At 39.3% G+C, this 16,069-nt stretch overlaps 1 protein-coding gene across 1 annotated transcript in view; it reads left to right on the top strand.

Annotated features, from left to right (window-relative positions):
* adam12a (ADAM metallopeptidase domain 12a) overlaps positions 1-16,069 on the top strand; it is a 79,650-nt gene that overhangs the window by 44,027 nt on the left and 19,554 nt on the right. Inside the window, exons 5-11 of the mRNA XM_086303945.1 lie at positions 1,786-1,862; positions 3,858-4,044; positions 10,673-10,738; positions 11,328-11,399; positions 11,801-11,970; positions 12,965-13,049; positions 14,578-14,726. Coding sequence (XP_086160071.1) covers positions 1,786-1,862; positions 3,858-4,044; positions 10,673-10,738; positions 11,328-11,399; positions 11,801-11,970; positions 12,965-13,049; positions 14,578-14,726 — 806 coding nt within the window. The remainder of the gene's footprint in view (positions 1-1,785; positions 1,863-3,857; positions 4,045-10,672; positions 10,739-11,327; positions 11,400-11,800; positions 11,971-12,964; positions 13,050-14,577; positions 14,727-16,069) is intronic.

The raw sequence follows: 16,069 nt of genomic DNA, 5'->3' as shown, positions 1-16,069 counted from the left end.
GGTTATAATAAACAATGTAATGTTCACACCCAGGATTTCCACCCACAATAATCTGGATTCTGGTTATTAATCCTCTGTATTTCAAATATGAATGCATAAGCACTTTCCTGTCTTCCTGCAGAAACCTTAGGAACAAAAAGTCTATTCATATCCTTTATATCAATGCATCATAGTCATGATCTCATCAAAGAAACATGAGGTGCGAGCATTAACTGAGTGTACTAAATCCAGCCCTACTCCTCTCTGCTAAACTATAATTTCATATTTCATGTAATGTGCTTTCCTGTCCCTGCACCTTTTTGCCCGACTATAATGGATTGCTCTCTTTTCTGTCCAGTCCACCATCAGAAAGTGTCCGCATAAAAGTTTCCAAGGTTTCGGTCCACTTCTCTTGTGAAATACGCTGCACAAAAGTACCGAACCACCTACGCTTTACACCTACAGGAGCTGCTCTGCCATGGAAACCAATGCCATGAAACTCCCAGTGGACAGTTTTTGTGTTGCACTGCAGTTGATAGTGAAATATCTAGAAACAAAAGAAATCTCCTGAGCCGACTTGCTGCACCAGTGGCATCCTAGTAGAGTGCCATACTTGTGAAGAATGACCCGTTCTTTCGCAGGTGTTTCCAAAAGCATGCTAGCTAGGTGCTTGATTTTACACACCTGTGGCCATGGGGACTGAAAACACCTGAATTCAAAGATTGAGAGTTATCCACATAGTGTTTCACATCTTTATTGTCTTTTTAATACTTTGGAGGCAGCAGAACAACTCGTCAACTGGCATATAACATGTCAGAAAAGAAATTACCTCCACCCAATAGATATTGAACAACATTAATATTCATGAGATGCTTCCTTGCAACTCAGTGTTTATAAGCCCAGTGAAAAACAATGCTTACACCTAATAATTCATGGTGATTTTGTCACTGCGTCTAACCCCTCTTAAAGAGTTAGTTGCATATGAAATATTCATGAATGTAGTTAAAGGGATTGAGTGCATTTTACATGTGTCAACCAAAATTAAGGTGATGGTAAGACTGAAAGATGCTATTTGGTAAGCCCTTTTCCTCTAGCTATTCGGAGAAGTGTGATATTAATTGGATTATCATAACAGAATTACTGCTAAAAGTGCTGGGATTCAGTATTAAGCAAGGATTGCCTTTAATGCCAGAAACCCACTGAGACACTTGGCATGCAAATTCAGCTGCCTATAGAGAGTAACCACCTCGAAGAAGGCCAGACATCCAAATTTACTGCCTGAACTCTATATTTAGAGGCAGTCAAAGTGGGGTGGAAAACTCACATTTCCTTGTTTTCCAGAACAGGGTGGCAGAAGGACCTCACCTGAGCAAGGCTGTCTAGCTGTAGCAGAAGGCCTGTTTTCACTCTAAACCAGACGCTTCCTCCACACCCTCTAGGCCTTGTTCAATAAACACAGGCTTAATTCACTTTCTTTACTCCCTGCTGCAGCTTGACAGGTGGTCCGTGAAAGTGGGTACCTGGGAATACGGCAGAAAGCAAAGCTTGTGCTGGGAAATGTGGAACTCAGATTTCAACCATCATTAGCCTGTGGTGATGAGCAGGAATGGCTTTTGCTAAGCTGGCAAAATACTATTCCCTTATAGTTAATTTACTCGTATTTCACAGTTACAGTGTAACACCTGGGGCTGATTGGGGTGAACTCTGCTTAAAACCCGACGCCTGTTTTGTTTCACACGCTGCTACTCTATTCCTTCTGTGTTGAGTTTAAAATCCTATTGTTTTGTTTGTTTTGTGCTCCCTCAGGCAAACTGCTACTACCATGGTAAGGTGGAGGGTCATGACAATTCGGATGTGAGCCTCAGCACTTGCACTGGGATTAAGTAAGTGTGCCAGGCGCTAGTTTGTTTCCCATTTTTTGACATGACACCACTGGTGTAAAAGCTTAGTGATACATTCAACAAGCTAACCCTGATCTCTCTGCTTTGGGACCTGTAAAAGTTTATACTGTAGTGCCAGGTGTCGCTAGAACGGTACATAGTGTAGATTTAAAGTCACTTAAAATATGCATAAAATGCAATATGCAAATATGCAAAATTGCTTATCATAATATAATGTTCTATACACAGTTTGATTGCTTTAATTTGTTTTTGTTTTTTTGTTTTTTGTTCTCCACATTGCCAAAAATCCCTCAGTAGCAGTTTTCTATTACATCTGAGTAATAAAGTGGTAATAGTAGGGTAACAAACAGCGTAGTTTAGCGTAATAGCTTGGTAACAATTTGATAAGCTGCTAGAAATAAGAAGGTAATGTCTGTGAGTTTGAATTTTCACATAGTTATAAAATTGTAATACCCTCATAATAATAAGGTAATATCGGTTGATGTTTTAGTATACAGTATTTGGATAGCATTACTATATTATAATGTTTAAATTAATCCTGCCTTAGCTTCCAAGCATTCTGCTTTGCTTAAAAGCAAATATGTAAATATTATGTTTAATGCTCTGGATTATTAAATGGAAACGTCAGCATATTTTATATCTGGATGACAATAGATAACATGTTAGGAAAGAAAGAAATATTTAAAATGTCCAATACACAAAAATAAGACGTCATCCATGTTCTCCCGCTCATCCAATTCAGTGTTGTGGGGGGCGGGGCCGCATTTGTCACCGATTAACCTCTAACCATCCAAAGATCCAGCCTCTCCTGCAGCAAGTAGCACCAAGCCGACAACTTGTATACTGACAAATTTGAAGTTTTGAAGGAAGAACAATGGTAAAGCAAGCATGATGTAATTGACAGTTCTTTGAGTATTGTCTTATTTAAAAAGATGCACTATTATATTTTGTGTATAGAGTAAAATAATTAATTTATCTTTTTCCTATTATGCCCAAAATGACATATTGGAACACGTTATTAATGTCTGTCATTAGAAATAAACCACTACTAAATTCACTTGGGGTGGATAGCTATATTCTGAGTACACCACACCTCTAACCCCCTCAACTAAACTGTTGAAGCTGGAGTGGTACATTTTGGGCGAAAACTCTTAATAGCATTGGCCAAGTTTTAAACAAGCTCCCAGTTTAGCTGCACACATCAGCTTCCAGGTAAAATTTGGGCTGTGCACAAGTTTTTGTCTGTGCAAAGAGGACAGTTACAACCAATAGTTATGATGCATTAATGGCTTTACTCCAAGTTTTAATGGTTTAGATTATGGCTAATTTGTTGGTTTGTTTAAAACCTCTCAGGCTGCTTAATTTGTGTTAGTAAATACTGAATTTTCTGCAAACCATGCAAACCAAGGTAAAACCCCATGTATGTAGTACTGTTGCAAATCTTTAAACCTGACATTCATTAAGGTTTTTAAGGCACGTGGAGGATTTCAGTCTTGTCGAAGCGCACTGCAAATGTCAGTGAGGAGTAAGGATTGCAGCAATATCACTGGACACAATCAAGAATGTTTTCATGAAGCAGCCAGATGTCGACACCCTCTGCAGAGGGATATGCCTGATTGTGAAGCTCATTCTGCTGACCTCAGTCTTGATATTTATTCATTTATTTCAGTTATTCTTAAACCTGTCTGCATAATAATAACAGATCACCAGAACAGTTTTGACAGGAAGCTACACAATTCTTGACCTGCTCACAGAGACAAATAGCTCCCCATTTGTGTTTGCAGCAGTCAGGCTTGGAGTTGGTTCAGCACGAGTTTGTGTGATTGTGAACATTGTGCAAGGTTTACAGAATCTTACAGCTTATGCACAATGGGTACACTCATCGCTAATGACATGTCATCTTGGTCATCACGTTTGATTATTTTTTATTGCATTGTCGATATTTGCACCTCTGATAGCCTCTTCCTCGTTCTGCAGGGGTTTTATATCTCTTGGCGAAAGATCCTATGTACTGGAACCATGTGCTGATCGCTCTGATGGGACTCACTGGATTTACACAGCTGAACACCTCAATTTTGCTCCTGGCACCTGTGGCCATGATTTCAACACGACCTATTCATCTGCGCACACAGACGGCAGCCCATTCAAGGCTTTTAGCACAAGGGTAAGGATTATTAAACACATATTTTTTTTCTACAGCTAGTAAACTCTCAGTATGTAGTATGTGATTTTATTTTCATTCAACAAAGGTACACTCTCAGACTGGGTCATGGTTTGAACTTTAGATCCCTGGCCTTTCAACCTGTCTTTTTTCTTTCCTTTCCAAATAAGTCAGATCGTAAAATCAGGCAGAGCAGAGAAAAAGTTTTAGCTTTCAGCCTTCTTTGTAGTTTAAACATTTAACTTCAGTGAAACCTAAAGACGTAGCTTTAATAGGACTAACTATTTATACCTGGATAAATTATCTAGTAATGTACAAAAGTCTTGAGCCACTATCAATTTCTTTATGTTTTTTGGGGGAAATGGGATTTATAGGAACACATGTAAATACAGTATATAAGGCAAAACCAGAGTTTGTACAGTTCTAGTGAGCTTTCTGGTCAGTATTTAGTATGACTACCATTCTTCTTCATCATAGCCTGAACGCCCTTAGGTAAGCTTTCTTGCAATGTTTAGTCTAAGCTCTCCAGAGTTCTTGAAGGATAGTCGAACCTCATTTTTGGATGTCGGCTTCCTTTTGTTCCGCTTTCCGTCAAGATGATCCCACCCTGCTTCAAATATATTGCAGTTCAGGCTCTGGGGAGGCCAGTCAATAACCAGTATTTTTCCATTATCTATCTATCTAGGTATGCTTTTACTGCATTGGAAGTGTGTTTGGGATCAGTGCTTTCCAGATGGTATTATATGGTGGATCAAAATCTGATGGTACTTTTTTGCATTCATAATTCCACCAATTTTCCTCCAATCTCCAGCACCACTGGCTGAAATGCAGTCACAAACTATGACAGAGCCTCCGCCATGTTTTTAACTTGTTTCTAGACACTCATTGTTGTACCTTTTCCTAACCCGCTCTACAATATTGAAGACAATTTGAACCAAAATATTTCTAACTTCCCGATAAAGATTCATCACTCCATAGTACCACTGATTTTCAGTGCAGTTAATGTGTGATTTGGCTACCTCAGACTTTTCTCTCAGTTTTCCTTCCATTAGAATGGCTTATTTACAGCAACTGTTCATGCTGAGATCATTTCAGATGAAGCTTTGGTGAACAGTATGTGGATTAATTAAACGACCAGATGCATTTCTTAGGTCTTGTATCAGGTCTTTTTTTATTAAATTTCTTTTCCCTTCCTAATGACATGACTTTTGGATGCGGTTCATCTGCTGTGGGAAACTGCTTCACTTGCCATCCACTGGTTCAGTTTCCCGAAATTCTTTTGAGGACACAATGAACACCATGCCAAGATATAAGTTTTTAGCTAATAGCTTTTGGGGAACCACCTTATTGGTCCAAAAGAAAATCAAAGATAATTGTGTTATCTTTGGCATTTTTTGTAGATTCAACCAAATAAATGGAAAGAAACTTAAAATGGGCTCTTTGCTAAGTTGTCTGCTATGTGTAAACACAACACTGGTTCATCCTGGTTCATGGTTGAGTCCGTTCAAGCCTTTTTAGGCTTGAATGATTCATAGGTCAGTGTTAAGTACGTTTTTCTGAACATGGTCAGGTTCAGCAAAATGTTTAGATGAGATAAAAGACCTTTGATAAGGCCTGAAGAACTGTTGCTAAAGACTACTTTAAACAATTAAAGAAGTCTGGCTCCTTGGAAGCAAAATATATAGAAATAAGAGGTGATTTTTTTTCATAGCACTCTATGATATATTAACCCCTTTAAAAAATGTCTCTCAAGTTCTTTTGTGCAGCCTCTTTATGGGACTGATGGTTATGACAGTATGCTAAAATTAGTAGTTAGCTATTAAATATGTCTTCACAGAGCAGTTACCACAGGCAAAACTCTCTCTGTTTCATAGAGAACATTACAGTTCCCAGTAAGAAATTAACACTTTGTTTTTTTGTTTTTTCTTTATGCATTAAGATGATATTATAATCACGTGAGGCTCTGAAAAAGATGTAAAGATGACCAGCTGCATCAACTAGCTAGAGAGAAATATTTCAGTTTGATTTTCTGGACTTCAGAGAATATAAAATGCAGAATTGAACAGTGACAGGATATATATTTTTGAAGCCGGTACTTGTTCTGACAGATGCTCTGGAGTGTGTTAGGAGAGCAGTTTAAAAAAAAAAAGCCTGTGAAAAAAGTACATTCGCTGTTTAGCAATAGCATTTGCTCTTAATGTGAGATGAAACTGCTGGGTTGTGCTTACGGCCTCCAGCAGGACCATCCAGAATTAAAGAGATTGCTTTTAAGAAACCCCATCCCACTCTGCCCCCTGCTACAACACTGAGCATAGAGATAAATCACAAGGGGCACGGCCCTGGGGAGTTTCTAACCTCAGAAAGCATAAGCTTTACAGATGATGAGCACTGATAAGTGAAAAACATAAACTCCAGTCATCTTTATCTTTGGGGTGAGGTAAAGCAGGAGTGGACAAACATGGTTGATTAAGCAGATTAGTACAGGGAAGGACTCGGATATAGGTGGTGCATAAGATGAAACAGATGTTCCAGTTGGAGGCTAAGCAAACATACTAAAATCATAATGCAGAAAAAATGTGAGGGACTTTCCAGGGCTTTAGTTAAAACTGATTTTTATTTTTGCAACCATTTCATTGAGATCAGTGTGGGACGCAGACCAAACATATGGGTATACTGGCTGAAACATCCTGTGTTTTCACATTGTTATATTTATTTATTTCTCCGGTATTAGGGATTTTCTGATGTTTTATTGTAGAGCTTGATATCTGCAAATGATTATAGCGCTGGCTTTAGTGGCAAGCATTGTCTTAAATCTTAAGAGGAGTACAAAGATTTAGCACAAATGAACAAACCCTGACAACAACGCAATTTAGAAGTTCAGATGGATTATACCCGTGTGAAAAATGAACTTTTATTTGTTTTATTGGATCAAAATGTTCTCATTTAAAGCACTATGTCCCTAACACTCATTATATGCTAAGAGATGCCAGAATTAGAATGCAAATCATCTCCACTAAGATGCAGTTTATTCATCAGGATGTCGAATGTCGCAACCCCATTGTCAAGTTAAAAATGTGAAAACAGAGGAGACAATGTTTTAGACATCAATGTCTAACTAATGGCGAAAGAGCTTAGCAAGCAGTCTTGTTAATATAGCAAAGAGTATGGTAATAAACAGAGTTTAGTGTAGCAAAGAGAGAAGAAGTACATCAAAAAGCACAAAGCCTTATTTGCTGTACTTAGCAGAAGGCATGCAGGTTCATCTCAGCATGTTACACGGGGGCACAGAGGTGTGCACTGTAGCTTTGATAAACTGCAAAGTACCCTGCTTGAGGGTCTAAAGATTAAAAGGTGTGTTGACAAGAGTGCCCTTAGATGATGAACATCAGATGAGGCTGAAAAGGGTAGAGAGATATGATGGCTTGCTGAGAGGAACAGCACGTCTGCAACATGAATTCTAACAAGGACCCATGTTGAAAATGTGACTATCCATAATGACCATGATTTGAGTGTCTTGTCTTTCATGCTTGAAACAGATCATAGCACATGGATGAGTCATGTCTGAAGTGTGCTTTAATTCATATTAAAGAACTATGAGCTTATACATGCTAGCCTAAACTAATTACAGACATCACATCACCTCCTTTGGTAGGTTGAGGGTGTATACCACATCGGCATCTGCTGCCCTGTAGATGCATCCTTCTTTCACTCCATTACCTATAGGTTGATTATCTAGGTTGAGTTTTTTTTATGCACACCAGTGGAAGTTTCATCAATAAAGGGTGTGTCGTGCAGATTTTCCAGATATATGTTAGATAAGATAGATGCTATAAATAGGATAACAGGTTTGTTTTCCACTTTAGATTAGCAGTGTTTTCCTCTTCCAATAGCAGTTTCAGTTTTATTTTGATAAAGATGCTAGAAAGTATCTTTTGTACATTTAGACCTATGACTCTAACTGACTGGATTCTCCTCCAGAACAACATTGCTCTTCACTGAGTTGAAAGAACAGTATTTGTGTGTATTTTTCCTCCCCAGTGGCCTCCTAGAGACTTAATCACCATAGGGTGTATTTAGAGCACACTTGCCCATCCTGGCTTATCTATGGAGGAGGCAGATAAGAGCAGAGAGGATCCAAGCTGCCAGGCCAGCAAGGATAAAGAGGCTCAGGTTGAAAGAGGGCCATGGTGTGAAGTCAGAACCTTTAGCTCGCAGGATCTGCAAGTGTGTGAGTGGAAAGAACAAGATTGTGTGCATGTGTGTACCTATATGCAGGTGAAACAGACTGTAGCGCCGCGTGTTGTATCAAATAGTTGATGCCAAAGCATGTGATCAGTATGTACTTTGTGACCACAGGCTGTGAATTATTTTACAATTGGATTTATAGAAGTTGCATCATCATCACAATGGTGATTTTATAAGTTTCATTTCATAAATATTAGATCAAAATTTTAATGAACCAATTTATGCCCAAACACTAACGACATTCCATTCAATGTTTTTCAATTTACTGCTAATCAGCAGTAATGGTAATGGTAAATAACCTAAATAGGACTGGACACTCCTGTTTAGTATTAAAATGTCAGCCTAACAATTTTAGCAATAACAATTTTACCTTTAAAAATCCTCAGCCAGGCCATTATTCTTTATATTTTACTTCCAAGGAGTCAGACTCAAGTACTGTTTAATGCTTATTCAAGCATTAAAAACTGCACCTAATTTAAGGGATGACTCCAATGTTGTGTCTAGACATAACAGAGATCATTTCTTAAGGCATTTTGTTACTAGCAGCCTGTCACAAAACACACAATTTGTATTCTTTTTCTTTAGCTCAATCTATGAAAAATGCCAAAGGAATATAGGTTCACAGACATAAAGTAGCATTTTGTATTAATGAGGTGATTCCCAAGGAGCTATTAGCCAAAAACTTGGCATATCTGGGCATGGTGTGCAGTCTGTCCTTAAAAACATTAAGAAAATTGGGCAGAGTGGAGTGGAAGACCTAAACAACAATCTACAGCAGTATTTACTGCTCTCAGAAATCCACAAAGACCTGTCAGAAAACGTTGATCCAGCATCTGTTGAATAAAGGTGATCAACTAAATATTGATTTTTAAGCCTTTTTTTCCTTATATTTTGTATTTCCATATACATTTATAAACGTTTCAATAAGTCGCTGTACTTTGTTTTCTCATTTTCCTACCAAAACACAAAGAAATCAGGGGTGGCACAAGACTTGATGCTGTGTCTTAAGTATACTCGCTGCTGTAACATTTTCCTGTCTATTCAAAACAGGTTGAACACTCACAATCTCTGACCACACAAAAAAAGAGCTGAATATTCAATATACTGTATATAAACGATGGGTGTAGCTTCCCTGCCCAGTGACTTAACCCTCTGGGGTCGACGGACGCGCCGGCGCGTGGAAAACTGGACTGATACACCTGATACATCTGATACATCTGCAGGTCTGACAACAGTCAGACCTGCAGGATTAAGGCCTGTGGTATTCTCCTCTGTCTTATAATGGACAGAAACTCTTTTTTTGGAGTGGCACAAATATTTTGTGTGCCTTCTTATTTGATGCAGAACACCTGATTGTTCTGTAAATAGTTTTAAATGGTTATATAAAAACGCCTGAGGCCTTGGCTGTATTTTTAGGTAAATAGTACCATATAACTTTGTTGTTTGCAAAACTTGTGCATAATTTTTAGAATTGTGCAATTTCTATTTGCATTTCAAGTTATGAAAATGATTCATTAGACATGTTTGCGGTTTTTACAGTAAAAATATACCTTTCTTCTACTCAGATTTTAAATTTTTTGTCTGAATTTAGATCAATTGTGCTAATATAGTATGTCAAAATGAAAAAAGAACTCCAATTTCAGATATTTGAGGTTGTGCTGAAAATAATGATTCCAAACAAGGCAAGATAAACAGTTTTTAAAAGTGAAATATAAAGGTAAAATCAAAAGTAGTCAAAAACGGCCAATTATACCCTGGACCCCAGAGGGTTAAACCTGCATTCTTTATAATAACCATCTGGGGGAGAATCCTCTGGGTGCAAAAAAAAAAAAAAAAAAGCTGGTAAAATCCCCATAAATTTGAAAATTTTATTTTATATCTATTTAGCAAATCAAAAATCTTTTTACGTTTTATAGAGAAAATCTATTCATTTCTTTATATTGTGTGCCAACAGACCATGCAGCACTGCACTAAACAAGCAATAGCGATTCGTTTGGAGTGTTATCAGATTTGTGTGACCTTAGTGGCTCTTACTGGGTCAGATGTGAAGCGTAGCTGATTGTTTTTTGCTGATTTTCATTTCTGCTGCCTTTTGTGTAGAGTGCCGTTCAGGTGAAAAGCCATCTCCAGTGGCCACCTGCTGAATTTAGGCTGCCCTTTCCAGAAAGCTGCAGTAAAGTGCTCCTTACTAACATCCTTCTCTCTCTACCCTCTCCTCCTACTCCTTTCTTCTCATCCCCTGGTTTATTGTTTTGTTATTTGCACCCTCCACCTCCTCTGTCATTTTCTTTTCTTGGATTCATATCTCCTGTTCCTCCATCTTTCATCCTTTTCTGCTTTCCATCCAACTGTTGCCTGTCCACTCCCTTTCATTTATCTCTTGCAGCATAAACGCCATGCCCAGACTACAACCAAGTATGTGGAGCTGATCATTGTGGCTGACAACCGAGAGGTAAGCAGAGGTCAAACGTCTCATCATCCTCTTCATCTTCCTGCTGACTTCCAAAGTAAAGAGGCTCAAAGACCAGATCCCAAGCTAGCTTCCTTCCTCTTGAGACACAGATAAGAAGGCGCCACCACTGCCTTTGTGTCAGCTCTGATGCGTCCACTCGCTCCCCCAATTCGCTCTCCAGCTCCATCTACATCCTGCTGCATACATCACTGACCACTTGACTCACAAATGAGACCGTTCCTTATGTGGGCTCTTAGACCTTTTAAGAAAGCTAAAAGAAGAAACAGTTTCTCACTAGTTTGAGACACATGGGTCAAAGTCACATGCTTTAGAGCCTGAATAAATTCTGAATATAATACAAAGCAGTTGAGGTTATCTTTTCAGCATAACCTTTACCGAGGAGCCTTTTGATGATAACAGCTACAGCAGCAGTGGCAAGAATGGGGGTTAGAGCGCACCCTATGAAGACATTTCTACAACTGATACAGTGTTACACTATAATGCGATATGTCCAAAATACTATCTTTGAGGGTAATAAGCATTCAAGAGGGCAGCACTTTGCTTCATTCTCTCTACTTGTATTGTTCAGTTTCAGAAGCAAGGCAAGGACATGGACAAAGTCAAGCAGCGGCTGGCTGAGATTGCTAATTACGTGGACAAGGTAACAATTGAATCCAAAGAGGGAATGCAGTGGTGGATTGTGATTTATTAGAGGTCACATTAAGCCTGGTGAGAATTGACCGACCTGCGGGCAGAGGTTGATTGGATTATGAATGGATGATCAATTTCATAACTTGGCTGGGCATTTTGTGATGCAGCCAGTTTAATAGATTGTGCCGTGGGTGGCTGTTAAACACAACAGAAGCAAAAAGCTGATTTATTCATCTGGAGAGCCATACGCTGATAAATATTTAAGGACTTATACAGAGCCACTTTCGGTTTTAAGTGACTTTTTCTATAGCATTTGTGGTTAATAAGTAATTTGCAGTAAAGACAGTGGCAAAAATATTAAACACATCTATAATCGCATCCCTCTCCCTGCTTCCGACTCCAAACTGTTAGTTCTACAGGGCTCTGAATATCCGTGTGGCTCTCGTGGGGCTGGAGGTGTGGAGTGATGTGGACAAGTGTCCCATAACCCAGGACCCATTTACTACCTTGCACGAGTTCCTGGACTGGAGAAAGGTCAAGCTGTTGCCTCAAAAGCCACATGACAACGCCCAGCTAATCAGGTACTGTAGCATAGAGATGCAATGCCTGTGTTTAGGATAAATCCTTTGTATGAAAGGTTTTCTTTATTCGCAACTAAACAAAAGATGCTTAGTAGTACAGTTGATGGTTATTCTTTGGAGCTACCCAGTTTACTGGGTGGTGTAGAGTTTCTAAAATAAACACATGACTACAAAAAATTGAACTCCCACCTTTTAAAACATCTGCAAAACCCGTAGCGCACAACATATTAGATTTTTTTAAATACACAACACAAAATTATAAAGTAAAAGGTCATTTTTAACCATTATTTATAGCCTACATTGTCCACCAGTTACAGAACGACCCATCCTACGGTATGTGGGTAGATGCTAGCCACACAGACGCTGTCAAGGAGACATGATGGGTGTTTGGGTCTTTACACAGTTGTTACCCCTCTCATTTGGTAGATGAATGTTAACAAAACAACCACGGCTAAAAAAGAAAACATTCGGAGAACAATGGCTCTGTTACAGCTGCCAGTGAAACAAATGTTAACAGAAACATGAGGTGGAATTTTTTAACGAATATATCATTTTTAGTCAGTGGAAAGATATTAACAGTAGCAGTGTTACAGTAGTTGTTGGTCTGTCAGTAAAAGACTTAAAACTGTAAGCTGAGATGTGTGGGCATTTATCTAAGGTGATGTATAATTTCACACAGCTGCTAACTTGGCCGTATGCTCCCGATTTTGAATAAAGCTTTAGCTTATTTGGCATTCACGACAAATTAGAAGCAAATGAAATGCTTCCTGCCCTTGTATGAAAGCCTTAATATATGTTTTTGAAATGCAGCTGCCAGAGCACATTTGCACTGGTGGACCCGCAGCAGTCTTCAAAACATCATCTTCTGTTACAGGAAACGCCGCATATTGCTAGTGGTCAGAAATCCTCAACGGCGCCTTTGATGACAGAAGTGTGAACACATGCATGGCTGCATATTTGAGCAATATAGTAACCATTGTGTTCTCATTTTCAGTGGGGTGTATTTCCAGGGAACCACCATTGGTATGGCACCCATCATGAGTATGTGCACAGCGGAGCAGTCAGGAGGAATCGTCATGGTAGGCTAATAAGTGTGTTTTTAAGAAGGGTATGAGGAGGGTATACATGGGAAACGCCACTGAATCGCATTTAATACATTTTAAGGGATCACAAGCTGAATGAAAATGCAAGTCATAAATAATGAATCATTACAGAACTTTAATGTGTTGCATTAGCACAAGTCATCCGATTATTTCAGTCTTAAAGGCCTGGCTGGCTGGTTAGGTTTGGTCGCCAGATGGTTCTTCACTCTTGTCCTGCAGATGGTAAAGTAGGGAGTGGATCATTAGGATAGAACTGTGTACTGTATGCACACATACTTAAGGCTGTAGAAATGGGGATTAACCCCCAGCCACTGATGACCGTGTTTGACCGGGTTGTGTCTCTTCATTTACCAGCTACCTCTGAACTCATTAGTTAGGCTTTCCCTGTGGGTCTCATTGCTCTCTCTCCAGGCAGTTAAATCTTAGACATGTCAGACATGAGGAATCTCAATTCACCAGCCCTAAATGTCATATTCATTTCATTGGTGTGGTGAGACGAAGCACAGACGGTTGCGTGACGTGCCCTCCTGAGCTCCTCAGCCTCATCTGTTGGTAAATGAGTCTGAATGGGGTTTTTCCAGGAAACAGAATCCAACTTATTTGCATGAATCTGGGCTGCACATTTGGATTGCACTCAAAATAGCTGACTGTTTCTTTCAAAAGCCCCCAGCAGAGCAGTTCAGCAGCCTAAGCTTGATTTGCACAGTGCTACAAAATAACGTGCTGTGACGAGAGACTCCAAAAGTGAGGTGGTCTGACATGTACAGCTTTGCATCCATGATAGCCATCTACTGTATATTATTTATATGCCCTCTTTGTGGGTTAATGCTTTGAACACCTTGCAGAAAATCCCCAGCAAACATCAGGTTTCACTCTGTGTGCCACTGTAGATTCATCTTTACTGTGCATCTGCTAACACTGTCTATTTTTAATTTCTGTCCTGCCAAAATTGAGTGTCTGATTTTCACCGAGGCCGTTTGGTTTTTCTTTGTCTTCCAACCTATTTGCCGAGAGGATGTCTTTATTTGTGAAGATGAAGCAGCACATCTGCCTCTGTCAGAGTTTGACGAGCGAGCTGAAGGTGACAGCCCGCAGTCTGCTTTCATAGCTCATTTCTGTGCCTCAGTGTCGAGCAGACGAAATGCTCTGATAAGCACAGATTCAACAGAATTGTTTGTTTAATCTTGGCAATATGCAATTACACTCACTTGTTTTGAGTAATGTTTCTCCAGTGGCTCCTGTGGGGAACAACAATTTGGCTTGCGTTAATTTTTTTGTTATTTGGTATTTTCCTCGGAGAATGCAATCAGAAACGTCTGTTCTTAATTAGCTTCTGCTATTGTTGCTGCGACAGATCTGTATACTGAGCAAATTTAATAATGGATATTGCTTCATGGATTCATGCCTAGCCTGGAAATACAGAGATAGCTCTGAATCACGAGGTAAAGAGGTTTGAGGGGAGATGAGGTAAGACGGCACGTTTTGTGATTGATCTCTTTTGCAGGACCATTCAGACAACCCCCTGGGTGCTGCAGTCACTCTGGCCCACGAGCTTGGACACAACTTTGGGATGAACCATGACACGCCAGAACGGGGGTGCGGCTGTAGAGTGACTGTGGATCGTGGAGGCTGCATCATGACTCCCTCCACTGGGTGAGTCACAGTTTCAGCTCCACCCCATCTTAAAAAACACAGGCACACATCTAAAATACATCATTATAATATAAAACTATCACTAATTTAAATTAATGTACTCATTAAGTACAGTAAGTGTCATCAAAAAACCCTGATTGCGATCTTATGTAAACATAATTCCACATGCTCTTCCCTTGTAATTTATTGTTTGCTGAGCAGTAAGCAAATTATGCCAATTAACTGTTGGGCCATTGGGTTTATGGCAGATTCAACAGCTGTGCTAATGCCCCAAGGCAATATGACTCACTCCGAATGGGAAGCCAGTAGTTCAGTGGCAGTGCATGGCCGTGACAGCACAAGACACTGACTGACTTATTCCCTGACATAATGCAGATGATGTCTTGCAGACTAAAGATGTGTACTGTACATGTGGAAACAAGAAAGTTGCTCATTAAGAGTATCTGAGTGACAAAATGGCTTAAAATTCAACAGCTCAATTACATCTAATTGCTCACCATAGTCTTGACATCTTATAGTAGACCCAGCAGATGCAGAGGACGTTCTGAGAAGAAACATTGGGGTGTCTGTTTCAGCCAAGGCCTTGTGGTCTGTGGGAGCCTCCGACTGGTGTTTATGCTGGAAACATCCCTCTCTATTTGGTTTGGCCCAAGCCCATGAAAAACACCATAACAGTATTCCTTATTATAGACTTAGAAAACAACCGAGTCTTAAGAAGTGTAGATTTACATTATAGTCTGATTGAGGGTATTCCTGGTCAAGGTCTTTGCCAAATATGGCAACAGAGTGAATATATTAAAAAGGGAAAGAAATGTTTGTTGAAGTAGAAATAAAATGGTTTTGTGTTTCCTTTGCTCTCCTCCTCTTGTCGTCTGGCTCTCCCCTTTTCACAGACAGTTACAGTGAGGCTATTCTTTGATATACATGCAACTTTAATGCTGGAAAATCTCTTAGCAGCCCCAAGTAAATAATTGAAGACCCCTGAAAACGGTAGTTTTAATGTAGGCAAAACCCACCACCTTCTCCTTACTGTTTGAATCTGAAGTTGCATGTAGCAATGATGAACCTCTCTGAATGTGAAAAAAGGTGTTTGTGCCACACTTTAAATAAAGGCAAATTAAATAATACATGAATATTTAGCATGTTTTTCTCCACGGAGACTGTTTGCTTTTTTTTTTTTTTGATTATTATAGCAGACAAAAGAAATAAATTATTTAGTCCTTGGTTTTAAAAATAATCCCCTCTACTCCTCCTCTTTGCTCAATATTTCTGCCCTGCTTTTTAATCCAGGATTAAGGAACCAATACATTTAAATAAGGATGTTTAGGAACTCTACATTCTCT

The sequence above is a fragment of the Aulonocara sp. 'chitande type north' Nkhata Bay genome, linkage group LG8, assembly GCF_057382095.1.
Source record: "Aulonocara sp. 'chitande type north' Nkhata Bay isolate Kocher_YH1m ecotype deep benthic linkage group LG8, A_spYH_male_GT1.1, whole genome shotgun sequence".
Classification (NCBI taxonomy): Eukaryota; Metazoa; Chordata; class Actinopteri; order Cichliformes; family Cichlidae; genus Aulonocara; species Aulonocara sp. 'chitande type north' Nkhata Bay.
Note: the sequence above shows the minus strand (reverse complement) of the source record. Positions and strands in the feature narration are given on the sequence as shown.